The 15,180-nt window shown below is 55.1% G+C and overlaps 2 protein-coding genes across 2 annotated transcripts; one reads left to right on the top strand and one right to left on the bottom strand.

Annotated features, from left to right (window-relative positions):
* The first annotated feature begins 47 nt into the window (after window positions 1-47).
* Window positions 48-12,089, top strand: RAB5C (RAB5C, member RAS oncogene family). Its single transcript, XM_017834160.1, has 6 exons — window positions 48-189; window positions 7,890-8,134; window positions 9,177-9,328; window positions 9,618-9,740; window positions 10,458-10,551; window positions 10,941-12,089. Exons 2-6 carry the CDS (start codon window positions 7,969-7,971, stop codon window positions 11,054-11,056), a joined length of 651 nt encoding a protein of 216 aa, XP_017689649.1. The 5' UTR covers window positions 48-189; window positions 7,890-7,968; the 3' UTR covers window positions 11,057-12,089.
* Window positions 12,090-13,855: 1,766 nt separating this feature from the next.
* Window positions 13,856-14,875, bottom strand: LOC108506800 (heat shock protein beta-11-like). Its single transcript, XM_017834163.1, has one exon. The coding sequence runs from the start codon at window positions 14,592-14,594 to the stop codon at window positions 14,010-14,012; it is 585 nt and encodes a 194-aa protein (XP_017689652.1). The 5' UTR covers window positions 14,595-14,875; the 3' UTR covers window positions 13,856-14,009.
* Between the last annotated feature and the right edge of the window lie 305 nt (window positions 14,876-15,180).

Below are 15,180 nucleotides of genomic sequence, written 5' to 3'. Positions count from 1 at the left end.
GGGGCGGGGCGCTCTAGAGGAGGGGGTCCCCGCGGGGCGGGGCCAGAATGATTGGCAGTTCCCGCCACCTGTAGATGCAGGGAGGGGGCGGAAGGGGTGGGCGGATCCGGAAGCGGAACGGGTAAAGGCGGAAGTGAGGGCCGGGGCCTGCGAGACGCACCGGCGGCGGCGGGAGCGGCGCTGCGGGCGGTGAGCGGGGCCGGGGCCGGGGCCGGGGCCGGGGCCGGGGCCGGGGCCGGGGCCGGGGCCGGGGCCGGGGCCGCTCGTTCTGCCTTGACGTGGTGGGGCCGGCGCAAAGTCTCTCCCCGGCATCTCGCCTGGCCGGGGGCGGCGGCTGGGCCCCGGCGCTCCGGGGGCCCCGCGGTGGGAGCGGAGCGGGGCCCGGCGGCGCCGCTTTGCCGAGCGGGGCGATGCCGTCGGGCTCCGTGAGCCGGGGCCGGACCGGGCGGGCGCCGCCGGGGCGGGGCGGGGGCTCGGGGCGGCCGCGATTCCCCTCCTCGCCCGGTGCCGCCGGACCGGGCCCTGCGCGCCCTGCGAGGCGGGGGAGCGGCGCTGCCGCGGGGCACCTGTGTGCGGGGGCGGTACCGGGAACGGCACGGCCCGGGGGACGGGCCCCGGCTCGGAGCGAGCTCCCGGCGGCGCTGAAGGGTCTCGGGTCAGGCCCCTCCGCGCCGGCTGTGAGCAGGGAAGGCTCGCGGGGGGCAGCGGGAGCGGCACCTGCAGCCCGTACCCTGTGCCTGCCTGGGAGCGGCGTCCCGGCTCCCGTCCCTCACAGCCGGGACTGGGAGTTCAAGGGAATCGGGGAAGGTGGGGTGCCTGCTGGGGCAGGAGTGTCGTGGGGGGATCATGTCTTGTTGTAGCTGTTCAGCCTCTGAGGTGGAAATAGAGACCCCAGGAACTAGTTCTCAGGGTTCCCAGGAACTGCTGGGATAGGGGATGTGACTTGATCTGCTGGAATTGGGCTCCAGTGGAGGCTATCCTGGTCACTGCTTTGCCGAGCACAGTCCTGTGCCCCCCGAGGGCCCTGGTGGAAGGGAATGTGTGGTGCTGCAGGGCCCTGAGCAAGGCGCACGGGCTGCAAGGACGTTCTGTGGCTTGTCCGGAGAGGAATCCTGGCCAAGGCCATCCCTGGATCACGGAATCACGACGGGAGAGGCTCCAGCACATGAGCTGGGAGCACAGCAGGAGGGCACCTGGGAGTGTGAGCAACAGGTTTGTGCTGCTAAATCCTGGGAAAGCTGCTCAAATGCTATTCCTGGTGATGCTCAAGGTGCTGACAGCTCCTGGGGCTGGGCAGGAGCCATGAGTGGGGCTGTGGCCCTGCAGGGAGCCCAGCCCAGCTGCCCCCAGAGTTTTGGGTGCTGCCCTGAGAGCTCTGACCTTGGCTGTTCCCAAGCCTGTAAGGAAGCCAGGGAGGAGAATATGCCCAGGGACTATTTTAAGGCTGGTGTGGAACAACTTGCAATCTACTATTCTTAGCTTTTTTTGTGTGGAGGGTCAGCACACTTGAGCTGCCCTGTTTACAGCGTGACATCAGTCCTGCACTGCGCTGGGTCAGGGCTCCTGAGCTGGCTCTGAGCTTGGCTGGGGCCAAAAAGACAGACTCAGTCCATGTTGGCTTGACATGCCACGCTGTCTGTGTGAGCTTCCTTGGAATATCCTGTTAAAATCCACTACTGCCTTGACTCTAAAAGTCTATTACATTTCCTTTTGGCTCACCAGGATAATAAGGTGAAAGAAATGTGGCTGCATAGGGTGAAGAATTCAGGACAGTATCTGTAGGCAGCTGTTCTTGATGTGTTCTTGGAGTGAGGAGAGCAGGTAAAGCAGGAGTCTGGCTGGACCTGGGAGGTCAAGGACAGCAACACTTGGAGTCATAACTGGGTCTCAGTGCTGAAATTGCCTCAGACTCCTCTTGAGTCACAACAGTGTGCTGGAACTTCAGAGCAAAAGTCTGTTTCTGAAGCGACCTTTCCCTCTAAGATGCTCTGGTTGATTTAGGTGACGTTTGGTTTAAGGTTGTACCAGGCAGTGTGAGTCCCTCGAGGCTCTGTAAGTAGGTGCTGATGCCCCTTCAGGTGAGAGAACAACCCAGGCAAGCTGAGATGGACTCATGGAGAAGGGTTTGAGTTACTGGAGAGCATGAGGGGAAGACTGGCTTGGCATGGGGATATGAATACAGTAAAATAAAACACTGGTCTAGTTTTACATGAACAGAGTTGAGTTAGGGTCCATTTGCTTTCGTGTGAAACCAGTGATGGGTTGGGCAGTGCCTGAATGGAACTGTGTGTGTGCTTGGCCAAACCTAGTAATCGTGATGAGATATGGGATTATCTCCATCACAGCAAAGCTCTTCTGCACCTGGAGAGGGGTCAGCTCTGGAGTTGCTCTAGGCCCTGCCAGTCACCAGCTCTGGGTCCAAACTCCCTCAGCTGCTGCCTGGTTAGTGGATGGTGGTCATGGCATCTCCCTGAACAGGGAGGGGGAAGGAATGCCAAGTGCTTTCAGACACAGGAAATGAAATGGGAACACTTCTAATGAAGTGGGTGTAGCCCAAAGTATTCCTGTCAGCAGACTTAAAAGAGGGTAGAATGTAGAAATGTTGGAGTCAGCTGTTTTCTTCCCTTGGGGTATGAAGTTTGCAGCCTCTTATGCAAGTCCTGAGAAGTCGTCAGAGTAACACTGAAAACACTCCAGACTCCGGCCAGGAACAGGGAGCCTTCCTGGCTGTGACAGTACTGGGGAGGGATAAAGCTTCATCTGAGTCCCAGAGGGAACACTGTCCTCCCCTGGAGCACAGGAATGAGCTGCCGGAGCAGTTCTACATAAACAGATAAGAAAACACTGGTTTTCATGTTTGCTTTGGTTTGGTAGAGCTCCAAATAAGGAGCTGCTTGAGGCGGGAGATCTTTGTGCCGTCTGGGAAAGATATTGTGAAGGTCACGGATTCTTTGCAGTGCAGGTGGCTGTTTGTTGCCTTGGATTGCTGATGTTGCCTTCTTGCTCACAGAATGGTGAGTGCTGTCTGAGGCACGTGTTGCTGGGTGTCTGGTCAAAGTGAAGCTGTGTCTGTTGAGGGCATCTGAGGAGGGGACAGTGTCAGGAGCAGGAGTTAAAGAACCTTGGCTGTGGAATTAAAACCTTGATGCTTTTGTTCCATTTGAGTAGGTCCAGGCTGCACCCATGAGTTGCTCCTCCAGCCTTGCTGTGCCCTGTGTTCTCTGGAACTGGACCAGCTTCTTGCAGTGCCAAGGATAACTGAAAGTGGGTGAGGGCTCCAAGAGGGAGCTGCTGTGGGACAGGGAACTTGGAGGCTTTGATCCCTACAGCAAGAGAGCAGCTAATGTGAGGTGAAAGTGATGCATGGAAGGAAGATGATGCCTCTTCTACAGAAGTCTGTGCCGAAGGGATGGTAACAGCAGGGTGGTGGCCTTGAAATCTCTGAGGATAAAGTTGTTTTGGAAAATCTGCTTTGAAAAACAGCCGGTTGCAGGGGCTGCTCTGCAGGCCACGGCTGTGCAGATGTCAGGAAACAGATGTGCGTATCAACAGCATGAGAAGGAGCTGGTGCTGCAGAAACAACTAGACTTGTTCAGGGCTGTAGCTACCAACAATGAGTAATTTAACTTTGGAATGGAAATCCCGTTTACCTGTAAACTAAGATGAGAGTGTCCATGTCTTCAGGAGTCTAGCATGTGGGACTGCACAGAGAAGTTGTTACACTGTCCTAAGTTAGTCACAACTGTAGAAGCGCTGCTGAAACTGCTGTCTGAGCTGACTTGGGTCTGTGAGTCTGCACTTTGGGGCTGTAGTGCAGCTGCAGTGACCAGTTTCCCAGCTAGAGCAGTTACTGAACTCCAGGCTATGGCCTCGCTGATCGGAACACTGAGGGTTTGTTCTTTAGGGAGGGAATTGTGTGTTGTCTGTAGAAAGGTGAAGTATTAAAATTGATCAGACTTTATGGGACTGAGATCTGTAGGTCAGGTATGTTTCCCGGTTCATCTCTTCTGTAGCAGCTGAGTCTGTTCCTCCTTCCTTCGCAGCCTGGACTCTCCTGCACTCAGGCTCTGGAAATCTGTTCTTATTAATCATATTGATGAGTTGGAATATCAGGCTGACACTCCATGCTGTGCTAACCTGGACTAATGGGGTCCATGTGTGGTTCTGGTGGGACTCACACTGGTTGCTGGTCCTGCTCACAGAAGTTGCTCCTGACTCCACGTCCTGCAGCCTGGGAGTGGGGCAGTGCAGCTCAGTTGCCTGTGCAGTGAGAGGTGAAGCAAAACCACTGGGTAACTTCAGGGCTTCCTTTGCCAAGGAATTCATGTAACGCTGTCAGCTATTTAACAAGATAAATACTTCACTGGGGCTTTTGTCTTGAGTATTTTGGTTCTAAGCCAACAAATCCATAGCGAAGCAGCTCCTTGCATAGCTGAGAGCAGCAGCAGTCCTTTGGGTAACTAGATTCTTCAGGATTTGGTTTCTAAATATCCTCAGCTTTCAGTCCTTGCTACTAGGTGAACACAGGGCAAAAATATTAGATTCTTTAACTTCTGACACCTTAAATGAGCAGCTTCCCTGTGGTGGGGTTTCCTGTTAATGTGGGGATCTGACAGTAATTCCCCTGTGGAGATTGGGATTCCCATCCTTGAGTGGTTTGTTTGAAATGAGCTCTGGTGCTATCCCCCAGCATCCTGACAGCTCTGGAGAACTGCCTTGTGCTTGGACAGGCTGGGAATGCAGCAGTCCTGGCATGTGCTTTCTCTTTTAGGGCACTCAGATTCTTGAATTTAATACTCCTATCCATGTACAGGGCTCTCCAGCAAATCCTGGCAGGCAGGTGAGGTGTGGGAGGAGCACAAACTGCAGAGGGGATAGACCTGGAGCTCTCACTTGTGGGACAGCATCAGGCATTGAAACTTGTCTTTGATCTCGAAGCAAACGAGACTGTTTTAAGAGCTTACAATAAAAAGTTGGTGCATTTGCTGTGGGATGCAGAGCTCCTGCACACGCTTCAGTGAGCAGGAGGTGGGTAGGGCAGGTGAGCAAACCAGCACAAGCCTTTTTGTGGGTCTTGTGACCTCCCAAGTGCTGGGTTTTGCTAGTTACGAGAAACTAGTAGGAAAAGTAATGCCTGTTAATCTTGATGACATGAGTACCCCACCATGCCCTTCCTTCTCATGGTCTCAACTGCTTGAATTAGCACTGCAAGCTGGGACTTCAGCTGCTTTCCCTCGTCTGCTCGGTATCACTGTGGTTATTTTGGTCTGCCTGACCCACAGCTCGAGTGTCAGGGTTCCTGTGGGGAGCAGGGAGGGGTGCATGCCCAATTCTCTGCTGGAAGAGGGGGAATGAACAGCCCTTCCCAGCATCAGAAATGGCTTCGTACAGCAGGAAGCCCTCCCTGTTTCTCAAGCCAATGTCCACTGGTGGGTGTGGGCTGACCTAGCCCAGGTCCAGGCTGTGTAATTCAGCTGTTCCCTCTGCAGAGCCAAGTTCTGTCTGACAGGAATCCTCGAAGACATTGGCAGAAAGTGCCAAAGTGCCCGTCCTGCCATGGAGCATGCTTGCTGTCTGAGGCTTTGGTGGGCACTTCCTTCAGTTATTTGGTTCTTTCTGTGACCAGCTCACCTCATTCTGTTGGAGTTCATGTAGCACAAACAGACGGCAAAATGCATTGAGATCTGTGAAATATAGGTCAGGCTAAGACTTGAGGATGTCAACAGGCTCATTTCCTTGTTTTGCTCTGGGAATCACCCGTATCAGATTTCAGGAGGCCATAACTCAGAGACATGATTCACACAGCACTGAGTGTGCAGAACGTTGGTCTGAAGCAGCGGCAGAGCTGAGGGACTGCCTGGGAACAAATACAAGGTTAAACAAGGCAAAGCTGTTCCCTTGCAAGCTCTGGTTAGAGGGGAAGCTCTAAAAGGTGGAAGCTTCTTCAGGCTCTAGAGATGCAGAGCTGCTGCTGAGCTTCTCGGACCTCATGGTGACCAAGCTGCTTCTCGCCAGAGCTGCAAATGCTGTTCCCTCACTGCCCAGCAAAGCCAGTTGCTGATTTGCTTCCTATCAAGCTTTCTCATCCTGTCAAACAGTGTTTGTCCTTCCTTGGAAGAGGGAGGGGGGTCCTGACAGTGCAATTTTTTTGCTGATCCAAGACTGGACAGGCCACTCAGAGCAACAGCTTCACAGCTCTGGCTCCTGAAACATCTCATGGCACTCGGAAGTTGCTCTTTGGGGTTTCTGTCCTACCTGCCAACTCCAGTGACCGGTACCAGCTTAACAGCAGGTGTGTGACTGCCTCCTGGTCAGAACAGTTTGAGGTGGAATGTCTTTAGGTCAGAGCACGCTCAAGTGCTTTGTGTTTTGAAAGCTGCTGAGGTTCTCCAGCTGCTGGCGCTCATGGACTGTCCCTCCAGAGGAGCTCTGAAATGGCTGGAGGTTCCCTATCAAACTGTGGGATTGTTTAAACTCGAGGCATGGTTAAAGTAGCCTCAGGCAATCACAGCTGGACAGGCATTGCCCTGGAAAGCAGCTGTTTGAAACTCTCCTCTGTGCTGAGCAGGCCTGAGTGTCCTGTTCAGAGGACACTCTGCTCCAGTTCAACCTGCTTTAAACTTCTTATTCATGGAAATCTGATATTTGCTGGGTAAATGCAGGATGTGCCCAGAGTTTCTTCATGGATACTCCCAGAACAAGGAGAAATTGGCTTTTGGGGCATTTTCTTGCAGTTGTCTCTCAGCAAGCAGCCTGGGTTAGGAGAGTAGAGTGGAAAGTGGTGATCCAGAGCGGATGTGATCAGCTGTAGCATTTATCATCCACGGGAAGTGGGAGTCGTGATGGGTACAGGAAGTACGCCTAAATCCGTAACTGTGCACTTGGAAAGCATTCCTGTTCTCTGCAGGCAGCAGAGCTCAGTGCTTAGGGAGGCCCTGGGACTCACTCGTGGGTGCAAACCAGCTTGTCCTGCTGTTCCTGCCATGGCTCTGTGCCTCTGCACCCCTCCAGAGGTTGGTGCTGGGGAGTGGATGGCAGTGCCAATCCCAGGGGATGCTGCCTGTTTGTGCTGGATTTGAACAGTTCTTGTGAAGAATGTGGCCAGTAGCCTGATGACCTGGAATGCTGTGGGATGAGGGCGTTGAGGCAGCGGGATGGGTGTGGGAAGCATTAGGTGCTGCCTCTGTGTTTGGATCAGGTTGGTGGTGATTCCTGGTGTGGGGAGGGGCTGCTGCCAGCCTCTGAGGGGACAGTCCCTGCTGCCAGGTGCCCTCCCTCCCTGTGCAGACCCACCTGCCTGGCTCCAGGGCTGTCCTCGGGCCTGCTGGGAGGTGCAGAATGTTGTGGTGCAAGTGCCGTGGGCCGAACAGATGACTCTAGAAACTCCCTTTGTCCAAATGCCTCGTGACCTGCAGAACTGCCTCCTGCCAGTGTGACACTGGGATGGTTCTGTATGGCATTGATAGTCTGAAGTTGCTTCCTTGTGAACTCAAGAGGGGAGGAAGGAACTAAAGGTCAACCTCAGTTACCTCCATGAGCTGAGTAATTGTTGTTTGAATAGACGAAGCTCTAATAACACCCATTGTGTGCTGGCTGCTCCTTACCCAGCAAGGTGTGTGTAACATCCACATGTGGTGGAAGTGCTGGAGGGCCCAGTGGTGGAGAGGAGAGCTTGTGTTACCTCTCTGGGGATGCTCAGCAGGCTGAGATCCTGCTGCAGGAGCTGCTGCCTGGCAGGAACTGCCCTGTGGTGCTTGCAGCTGATAACTTTCCATCATGGGAAGGAGCCACCACTGGCTTGTGCTGATGGTGGCTGCAGATCAAACCACCCTCTAGAACTGGTACAGCTGGTCCCTGAGCGTGTCACTAACTCTGACCTCCTCTTCCAGTTGCAACCTGCCTCCAGGTGGATCCCAGTGCAGAACCTGCAGCATCCTTAACTCTCAGCACTCCTGCACTTAAGCCACAATGGCAGGTCGAGGTGGGGCTGCCCGACCGAATGGACCAGCTGCTGGGAACAAAATCTGCCAGTTTAAACTTGTTCTCTTGGGCGAGTCGGCGGTGGGGAAGTCCAGCCTGGTCCTGCGCTTCGTGAAGGGGCAGTTCCACGAGTACCAGGAGAGCACGATCGGAGGTGAGTGCCAGCTCCACATGCCTGTGGCTGGGAGGTGCTGACCTTGCTGGGGCAGGCCGGGGTGTCAGAAGCAAGAGTGACTATTTCAGTCTGGTCTGGGATTTTTGCTATAAATAGAACCAAACAGTTAATGCTTTAACTCTTGGTTTGCAGTTTGTTGGTATGAGGTTCAGCACAGCAGAGAATAATGCTATGGCAACCTTGCACTCTGCCTCTGAGGCTTTGCTTCCAGTGCCTCAATTCCTGCTTCTAATTAGAACCAAGGCCTTCAGCTTGGTTTATAGCCCTTAATTATCTTTTCAGACTGTGACCTGGGATTTCAGGGCTCTTTGTAGCATGATACTGTTAACTACTTCCACAGTGCTTTCAGGTCTAGTAGTTCTTTAGCTTGAAATCATTAGCACAGTGTCACCAATCAAAGGCTGGTTGGCACCCGGGTCTGTGAGCAGCAATACTGGCAGGGGTGTCCTGAGGAAAGGCTTGAGTTTTCCCTCTATGACCCAAGCAGGGAGTAAGCACAGCTCTAAGTGTGGCTTATGGGTAAGCAGGGCTTAATGCTCCACTGTGGAGGGTTGTGTGGATGCTGCTGCTCTGCCTCAGTCTGTATCATTTGCCCTGGGTGTAACGCGTGGTGTTAGACTTGCTGGAACAAGAAAACAACCAGTTGCTAAACTGGGGGAGTGTGGTGTAACTGGGCTGAGTTTGGTGCTGTCACTGGTGCTCCCCAGCTCTGATCGTGGTGATGCCACAGCCGGGCTGTGTGATCCCTGTGAGGGGCTGCTGGGAGGGTCTGGCCCTGTGGCTGTTCCGGGGGCTGGCTGCTGTCTGGGCTCTCTGGGCCACCTTCCTGTCACTGTGTGGGGGCCCTTGGGTTTCTGTGAGCAGGAAGTGTCACACAGCAGAGCTACAGCTGCCACAGCGAGTGGCACTGGCCTCTCCAGGGCTCTGCTCGCTCCCACGCAGCAGCAGAGCTGCTCTGAGCTCCCGGCGCTGGCTCCTGTCCTGCTGGAGCTGAGGCAAAAGCCCCCACCTTCTCTTGCAGCTGCCTTCCTAACACAGACAGTGTGTCTGGATGACACAACGGTGAAGTTTGAGATCTGGGACACGGCAGGGCAGGAGCGGTACCACAGCCTGGCCCCCATGTACTACCGGGGGGCCCAGGCAGCCATCGTGGTCTACGACATCACAAACACAGTGAGTGTGGGCAGGGCTGGGGGCCTGGGCTGGGGGGAGACTCCTGGAGCTCTGGGAGTGTTTGAGCCAGAGCCCTGCAGGTTCCTGCCTGCAGGTGCTGAGTTCTTGAAAACTGCTCACGGCCTCTTCCTCAGCTCTGGCCAAGGCTGTGTGAGCTGATAAAGGATCCTGCTGCCAAGTGCTGCAGAGGCAGAACACTTCTCACAGGAAAGCCTTGTTCTAATCATATCTGCCCTGTGGATTCCTACATGGCTGCCCTTCCTGACTGCTGCCTCCTGTTTGCTTCCAGGACACATTTGTACGAGCCAAGAATTGGGTGAAAGAGTTGCAGAGGCAGGCTAGCCCCAATATTGTAATTGCACTAGCAGGAAACAAGGCAGACCTTGCTACCAAGAGAGCTGTGGACTTCCAGGTGAGTGGGAATCCAGAGCACTTGTTACCTGAGTAGGTCACAAAAGCAGCTTTTTGCTTAAGTAGGGGAGATGTTGGCTCTGTGTGAAATGCTTTGAGGGAGAGTGGAGGTGAAGATTTGTGCTCAGGACCCCAGGATGCCCCTGAGCGGGGGCTGTGCCCTGCCCTTCCCACACTTCTGTCACAGCACGTGTGGCTCTGGCTGGTGACAGTTCTGGTGAATATGGGGGAGGAGGCAGCCCACAGAGCACAAGCTCCTGTCCTTGGTGTCCTTTGCTGCCTTACTCGTCTGGGGCTGTCTGCAGGGTGTGAAACATCGTCATCTGGGTACAAGACACATCAGGAATCATTCCCAGCTTGTTCTCTGCTCTTCACAGCTCTTACCTCGTCTAAGCCACGTGTTCAGGAGAGGTTCTTCCCAGCCCTCTTACAGGATTGCTTGTGCCCTTGCAGTGGGTGACATCCTCCCAGCTGAGCGAACACCAGGCACTGTGTCTGCATGTGGCTCAGTCAGGCTGTGCCCCAGCTTGGCTGTGCAGGGCTGCCAGCAGAATCTGTCCCTGAGCTGTCCTGGCCAGACAGGGACTGGAGTGGCAGTCTCTGGCCCGGGGTGGGACAGTGTTAATCTGGCTGTTAGTTTGCTGACAACTGAAGTGCTTGAAGCCTGCTTGGGTTTCCTGGCAGGGTGCCTTTAGCACTCTGATGTGATTGTTTGTAGGATGCACAGACGTATGCAGATGACAACAGCTTGCTGTTCATGGAGACGTCGGCAAAGACAGCGATGAATGTGAATGAAATCTTCATGGCAATAGGTAATGGCCTGTGTGCAGGGCTGGGGTAGCTCTGAGTGCCAGCAGTGCAGCTCGGGGGGGTCCTGTGTCACCCAGGGGCTGGTGCCTCTTCCTGGGGAAGATGTCCAGTTTGCCACACCGGTGTCACTCTCTGAGCGTGTGGAGTCTTTGCCTTGCAAAACTGGGTCCCTCTCTCTGGTCTGGGCTGGTGAGAGAGGAGGGAGCAGAGCTGATGCCAGCCAGAATCAGGAGTGGGCTGGTTTGCCGTGCAGTGCTGCTGGCAGTGTCATGTCCTAGACTCCTTTGGAGGTGGGGACTTGGGATGGAACAGGCAGAGCCCAGCCTGGGGGGTGCAGTGGGAGGCGGTTGGCCTCTGTAGAGGACCCTACTGATGTCCTGCTTCCTTCTAGCCAAGAAACTGCCAAAAAATGAACCCCAGAATGCTCCTGGTGGCCCAGGCAGGAATCGGGTGGTGGACCTTCAGGAGAGCAGCCAGCCGAGCAGGAGCCAGTGCTGCAGCAACTGAGCAGCTGCTCCGGCCCGCGAGCCCTCAGAGGACGTGACTGGAACCCACGCTAACGATCGCACTTACCGTAGGGCGGCCGCTGCCGGCGCCGCTGTGATTCTCCATCCCTTTCTGATCATAGGCTGGAGGGAGTTCTTCCACCTGCACCTTTCTGTACAAATACTAATTCAATTCTAAGTCTTAAGTCACTTTTTTAATATATGAACTTCTGCTCTTCCCTCTTCCTGGTGGTGGTGGATGCAGGACCCGGTGTCTGCCCAGCCAGCGCGGCCGTCCCGCGGGTGAGGCCAGCAGCACCCAGGTCCCACAGCACTGTAGTTCACTATGGGAAACAAAGGGATATTGGGACACGTGTTTAAAGTTCCCTGTCTGTAAGAGCTGAGGCTGATCCCGTACGATGTGCCCAGAACAACCACTAAACTGTAGCATTAGAGACAAACTCCGGCTCTTGGGCCACTTATTGACCAAATCAGTGATGAGTATTCGGGGTGGGGCAGAGGGAAGCAAAACTGGTTTCTTCTGTATTTTGTATTGTATGTTTCTCCATGTAACCAATCAGTATCTTGTCAATATAGTACATCCAACGAGCTGCCTGTTGTCTTTCTTTGTGTTGGACTCCAGCATGCCAACTCTTCTTTTCTCTCTGTTCTGTCGTAATGCACTAATCCTGTTGCAATTTTTGCAAAAGATCTTGTATAGAAAATTGTCCTTTTCTTGATGGTTGTGATGCCACTAATGTTGTTAACCCTGCTCTGGTGGGAATACACAAGGTTTACTGATGTACAGAGGTGGGGTGGGGGAAACCTCGGGTAACCTGTCAGTGGGAACGACGTGTATTGCAAAAGCCTGTAATTCCACAAAGAATGAAGGGAGGTATTAAATGGCTTCTGTTGCCAGACTCTAACTGATGTTGGCTGATGCCTAGTGCCTAATGCAGTGTCTTATGCATCCTGGTATTTAAGAGGAACTGTCAACTTAGTCTTCACCACAAACTTCAGTTTTGTGTGATTAAAACAAAATTTTTATAAACCTACCATAACAACAATGTTCATGTTTCTTAATGCAGCAGGGACTGGACCTGAGCACAACAGTTCTGCTGGAGGCTGAGGTGTGCTGGGCTGCTCCTGGTATGTCCCACATCTTGATAGGGAAATGGGGACTTTCCTTCCTGGGAAGGGAGAAATGGAGCTCCTGAGCTGGGGCTGTGCTGCTGCTCCTGCTCACAGTGCTGCTGCTCCTGCTCAGTGGTGCTGCTGGTGTGTTCAGTCAGCTTCAGTGTGCTCAAGGAAGCTTAAGGCAAATAGTGGGAATTATTCCTTGCCTGATACTTCTGGGGAAACTCTGCAGTGCAAGTTGGGAAGAGGTAGGGGGAGCAGTGTGTGGAGAAGCTCAGCTCCATGGTGGGACAGGCTTGGGAATGCTGCTCCAGAATTAATGAACACAGTGCCTCTGTCCCTGGAGCGTTATGGCCTTGGAAGATGCTGCTCTGCTGTTGCTGCTGCATGGACTGTGAGACCCTGACACCCACTGACCTGGAGTCAATATGGAAGATGGAGCAGCCCCCTGCAGCTCCACCCCTACCACGTGTGCTGCACCATTCCTGCTGGGAGAGGCTGAGGATGGAGATGTGCTGCACCTGGAACCTGCTGCCCCTCCCTTTCTCAGCTGTGGGGTTGCTGCTGCTCAGCTGCAGGAGAGCTGTGAATAGAGTTGTGTGAACAGCCCTGGCTCATGTGGGCTTCATCCTCTATCCAAGGTCTCGGTGCCTCTTCCTCATGCTGCATTTCTTTAAAATCCTGGAAGCAGGAAGGGTCTGGAATGACTTGGTGACTGAGGGACTCATGCTGGAGTCTGGCTGCCTGCAGGATGGGGGCTCAGGTGGCCCCCCCAGTGGGGTTCACTCACCTGGTGCTGCTTGTGCCTGGGCTGCTCAGCTGCTGGAGGAGCTCACAAACTCTGGGGGATCCCTGAGCTCTTGGTGCTTACAGATTGAGGGGGGACTAGTGCTACTGGTTTCCCCAGGCAGCCACAGTTGGACCTGTAGGAGAATGGCTTTCCTGATCCCACTTGGAACAATCCTACAGACACTGCAGTGCTGTTGCCATCTGCTGGCTCCTCTTCCTGGCTCCTTCCAGGACTTGGGGTCTAGTCTCTGTGAAGATGCTGGCAGTGCCCTAAGGAGGGTCTCACTGCTGCAGGAGCAGGGGCTCAGTATTGGGGCTGGGGACCCACTGCTGTTCCTGGTGTGTCTCAGGAATGGGCTGTCTGTTGTGGGAGCAGCTTTAGCATAAACAGGTGTGCCTGCCCCACATACCTGCTGCCTGCCCGGGCCTGAGCGCAGGCGTTTGTGGTGCTTACGCACCGTGCCTGGGGTTGGGCTTTTCCCTCCCTGCTGCTCAGAGCTCAGGGGGGCTCCAGCAGCCCCTCACCAAGCTGTGGGGGGAAAGTGTGGGTACAATAGCTGTACCCACACCCAGCTGGGCCATCCAGGGTGGTTCTCTCACCATTCTGTGGCACTGGCCGGGGCTGTGGAGCTGGAGTGGATGCTGACAGCAGTGTAAGGAAGGGGTGAGTGTGGTACAGGTGAGTGGGGCTGCCCTCCCTGCCTGGGACCTTCCTGCCTACCCCTCTCCCCAAGCAGCACAGAGCTCCCAGATCCCTTCCCTCCCTCTGGGTCTGCTGTCGACCCTGTTTTGTGCTGCCCTGAGAAGCAAGAGAGGTTTTTTCCTCTCTGTGCATCCAGCTCCAGAGGCAAGAGCAGGGTGCAGCCTCCCCGTCAATCAACACCCAGAGAGCACATGAAGGTTCTATGCAAAAGTATTTTTATTGGATACAAAAACATTCCAGTATAGTGAAAAAAATGACATCATTGCTGATGGAGCTTGTCTGGGCTTAAACCCAAGACTTGCTCCTGTCTGCTCCGGTCCTGCCGTGGCCATGGGGTCCCATCCAGTTACACCTGGGCTTTGTTGGCAGCTCCGTCCTCAGAGGCTGGTCCAGGCTGTGGGGCTGCAGGGCTGACCTGGATGGGCACACTCCTCTCCGGAGCAGCCGGCAGGGCCAGCTTGGGGGCCTCGATGCGGAGCTGCCCGTCCTTCGACAGGGAGCAGGTCAGCGCCTCGGCGTCCACCTCCTCGGGCACGTCCCACTCCCGCTTCAGCACCTCGTACTTGTAGGAGAAGGAGCCCTTCTCGTCGACGTTCTGCGTCTCCTTCTGCCCCACCAGCACCACCTTCCTGCCCACCACCTTCACTGACAGCTGCTCGGGAGCGAAGTTCTTCACGTCCTGGCAGACGGAGAAGCCGTCCCCGGAGCACTGGGCCAGGGTCGTGCTGGTGCTTGGGGCGCGCTCCGCTGCGATGGCTCCGTGGTTGCTCAGAAGCTGCTCGAAGCTGCTCATGAACTCCTGAGCTTTCTCCATCTCCTGCTGCAGCTCAGTGAAGATGGTCTCTGCGTGTGGCCAGAGGGTCCTCACCGTGCCCAGACGGCTGGCCAGGGAGCTGGAGGCGAATGGTGCGAGGTGCATCCGGCAAAGCATCGCTGCTGCTGCTGCTGTTGTTGCTGCTGTTGTTGCTGTTGCTGCTGCTTCTTTCCCCTCTCCAGTGGGCTGGAAGCGTTCTGCCCCGCTGCTGCCGGCGGAGCCTTTTATTCCCGTTCGCTGGAGGCGTGGCCTCGTCCCGAAAATTACGTCACCTTCGGGAGAAGAACTCAGCTCTTTCCAGCCCGTTCCAGCTCATTCTTGTTACTCACCCGTGAGGAGAGGCGCTGCTGACGTCGTGCCCGGCATACCTTCGCCCTGACTCTTGCACCTCTGCTCTCCTGGCTTATAATTAGCAGCATCACCTCAGCCTCTGTGTGGGATGCCTGAGCCACCCCTGCCAAAAATCTGTGCCCTTTCCATTTCCCAGGCAGGGAGCAGGGCCGGGCTTGTTTCCTCCCACCCTTACCTGGGGCCCATTTCCCCCATCTGCAGCCAGGAGAGCCCCTCTGCCCCCTTCCCTGTTTGCAGGACCCTCAGTGCTCAGGGAGGTCCCCCCAGGTGAGACCAGGAGCCGGGGTTCACAGTGGGGTGCTGAGGGGTTGTGACAGGACAGGACGGGGGGTCCCAGAAAGTGCGAGAGATG

This window comes from Lepidothrix coronata, unplaced genomic scaffold, assembly GCF_001604755.1.
Source record: "Lepidothrix coronata isolate B3197 unplaced genomic scaffold, Lepidothrix_coronata-1.0 Scaffold229, whole genome shotgun sequence".
Taxonomy (NCBI): domain Eukaryota; kingdom Metazoa; phylum Chordata; class Aves; order Passeriformes; family Pipridae; genus Lepidothrix; species Lepidothrix coronata.
This window is presented reverse-complemented; position numbering and strand designations above follow the sequence as displayed.

Excerpts from the sequence above, each read along its gene's own strand:
- LOC108506800 (XM_017834163.1), bottom strand. The coding sequence starts at position 14,594 with ATGCTTTGCCGGATGCACCTCGCACCATTCGCCTCCAGCTCCCTGGCC.
- RAB5C (XM_017834160.1), top strand. The coding sequence starts at position 7,969 with ATGGCAGGTCGAGGTGGGGCTGCCCGACCGAATGGACCAGCTGCTGGG. Across the intron at positions 9,329-9,617 it reads TCTACGACATCACAAACACA|GACACATTTGTACGAGCCAA; the intron begins GTGAGTGTGGGC and ends GTTTGCTTCCAG. Across the intron at positions 10,552-10,940 it reads TGAAATCTTCATGGCAATAG|CCAAGAAACTGCCAAAAAAT; the intron begins GTAATGGCCTGT and ends GCTTCCTTCTAG.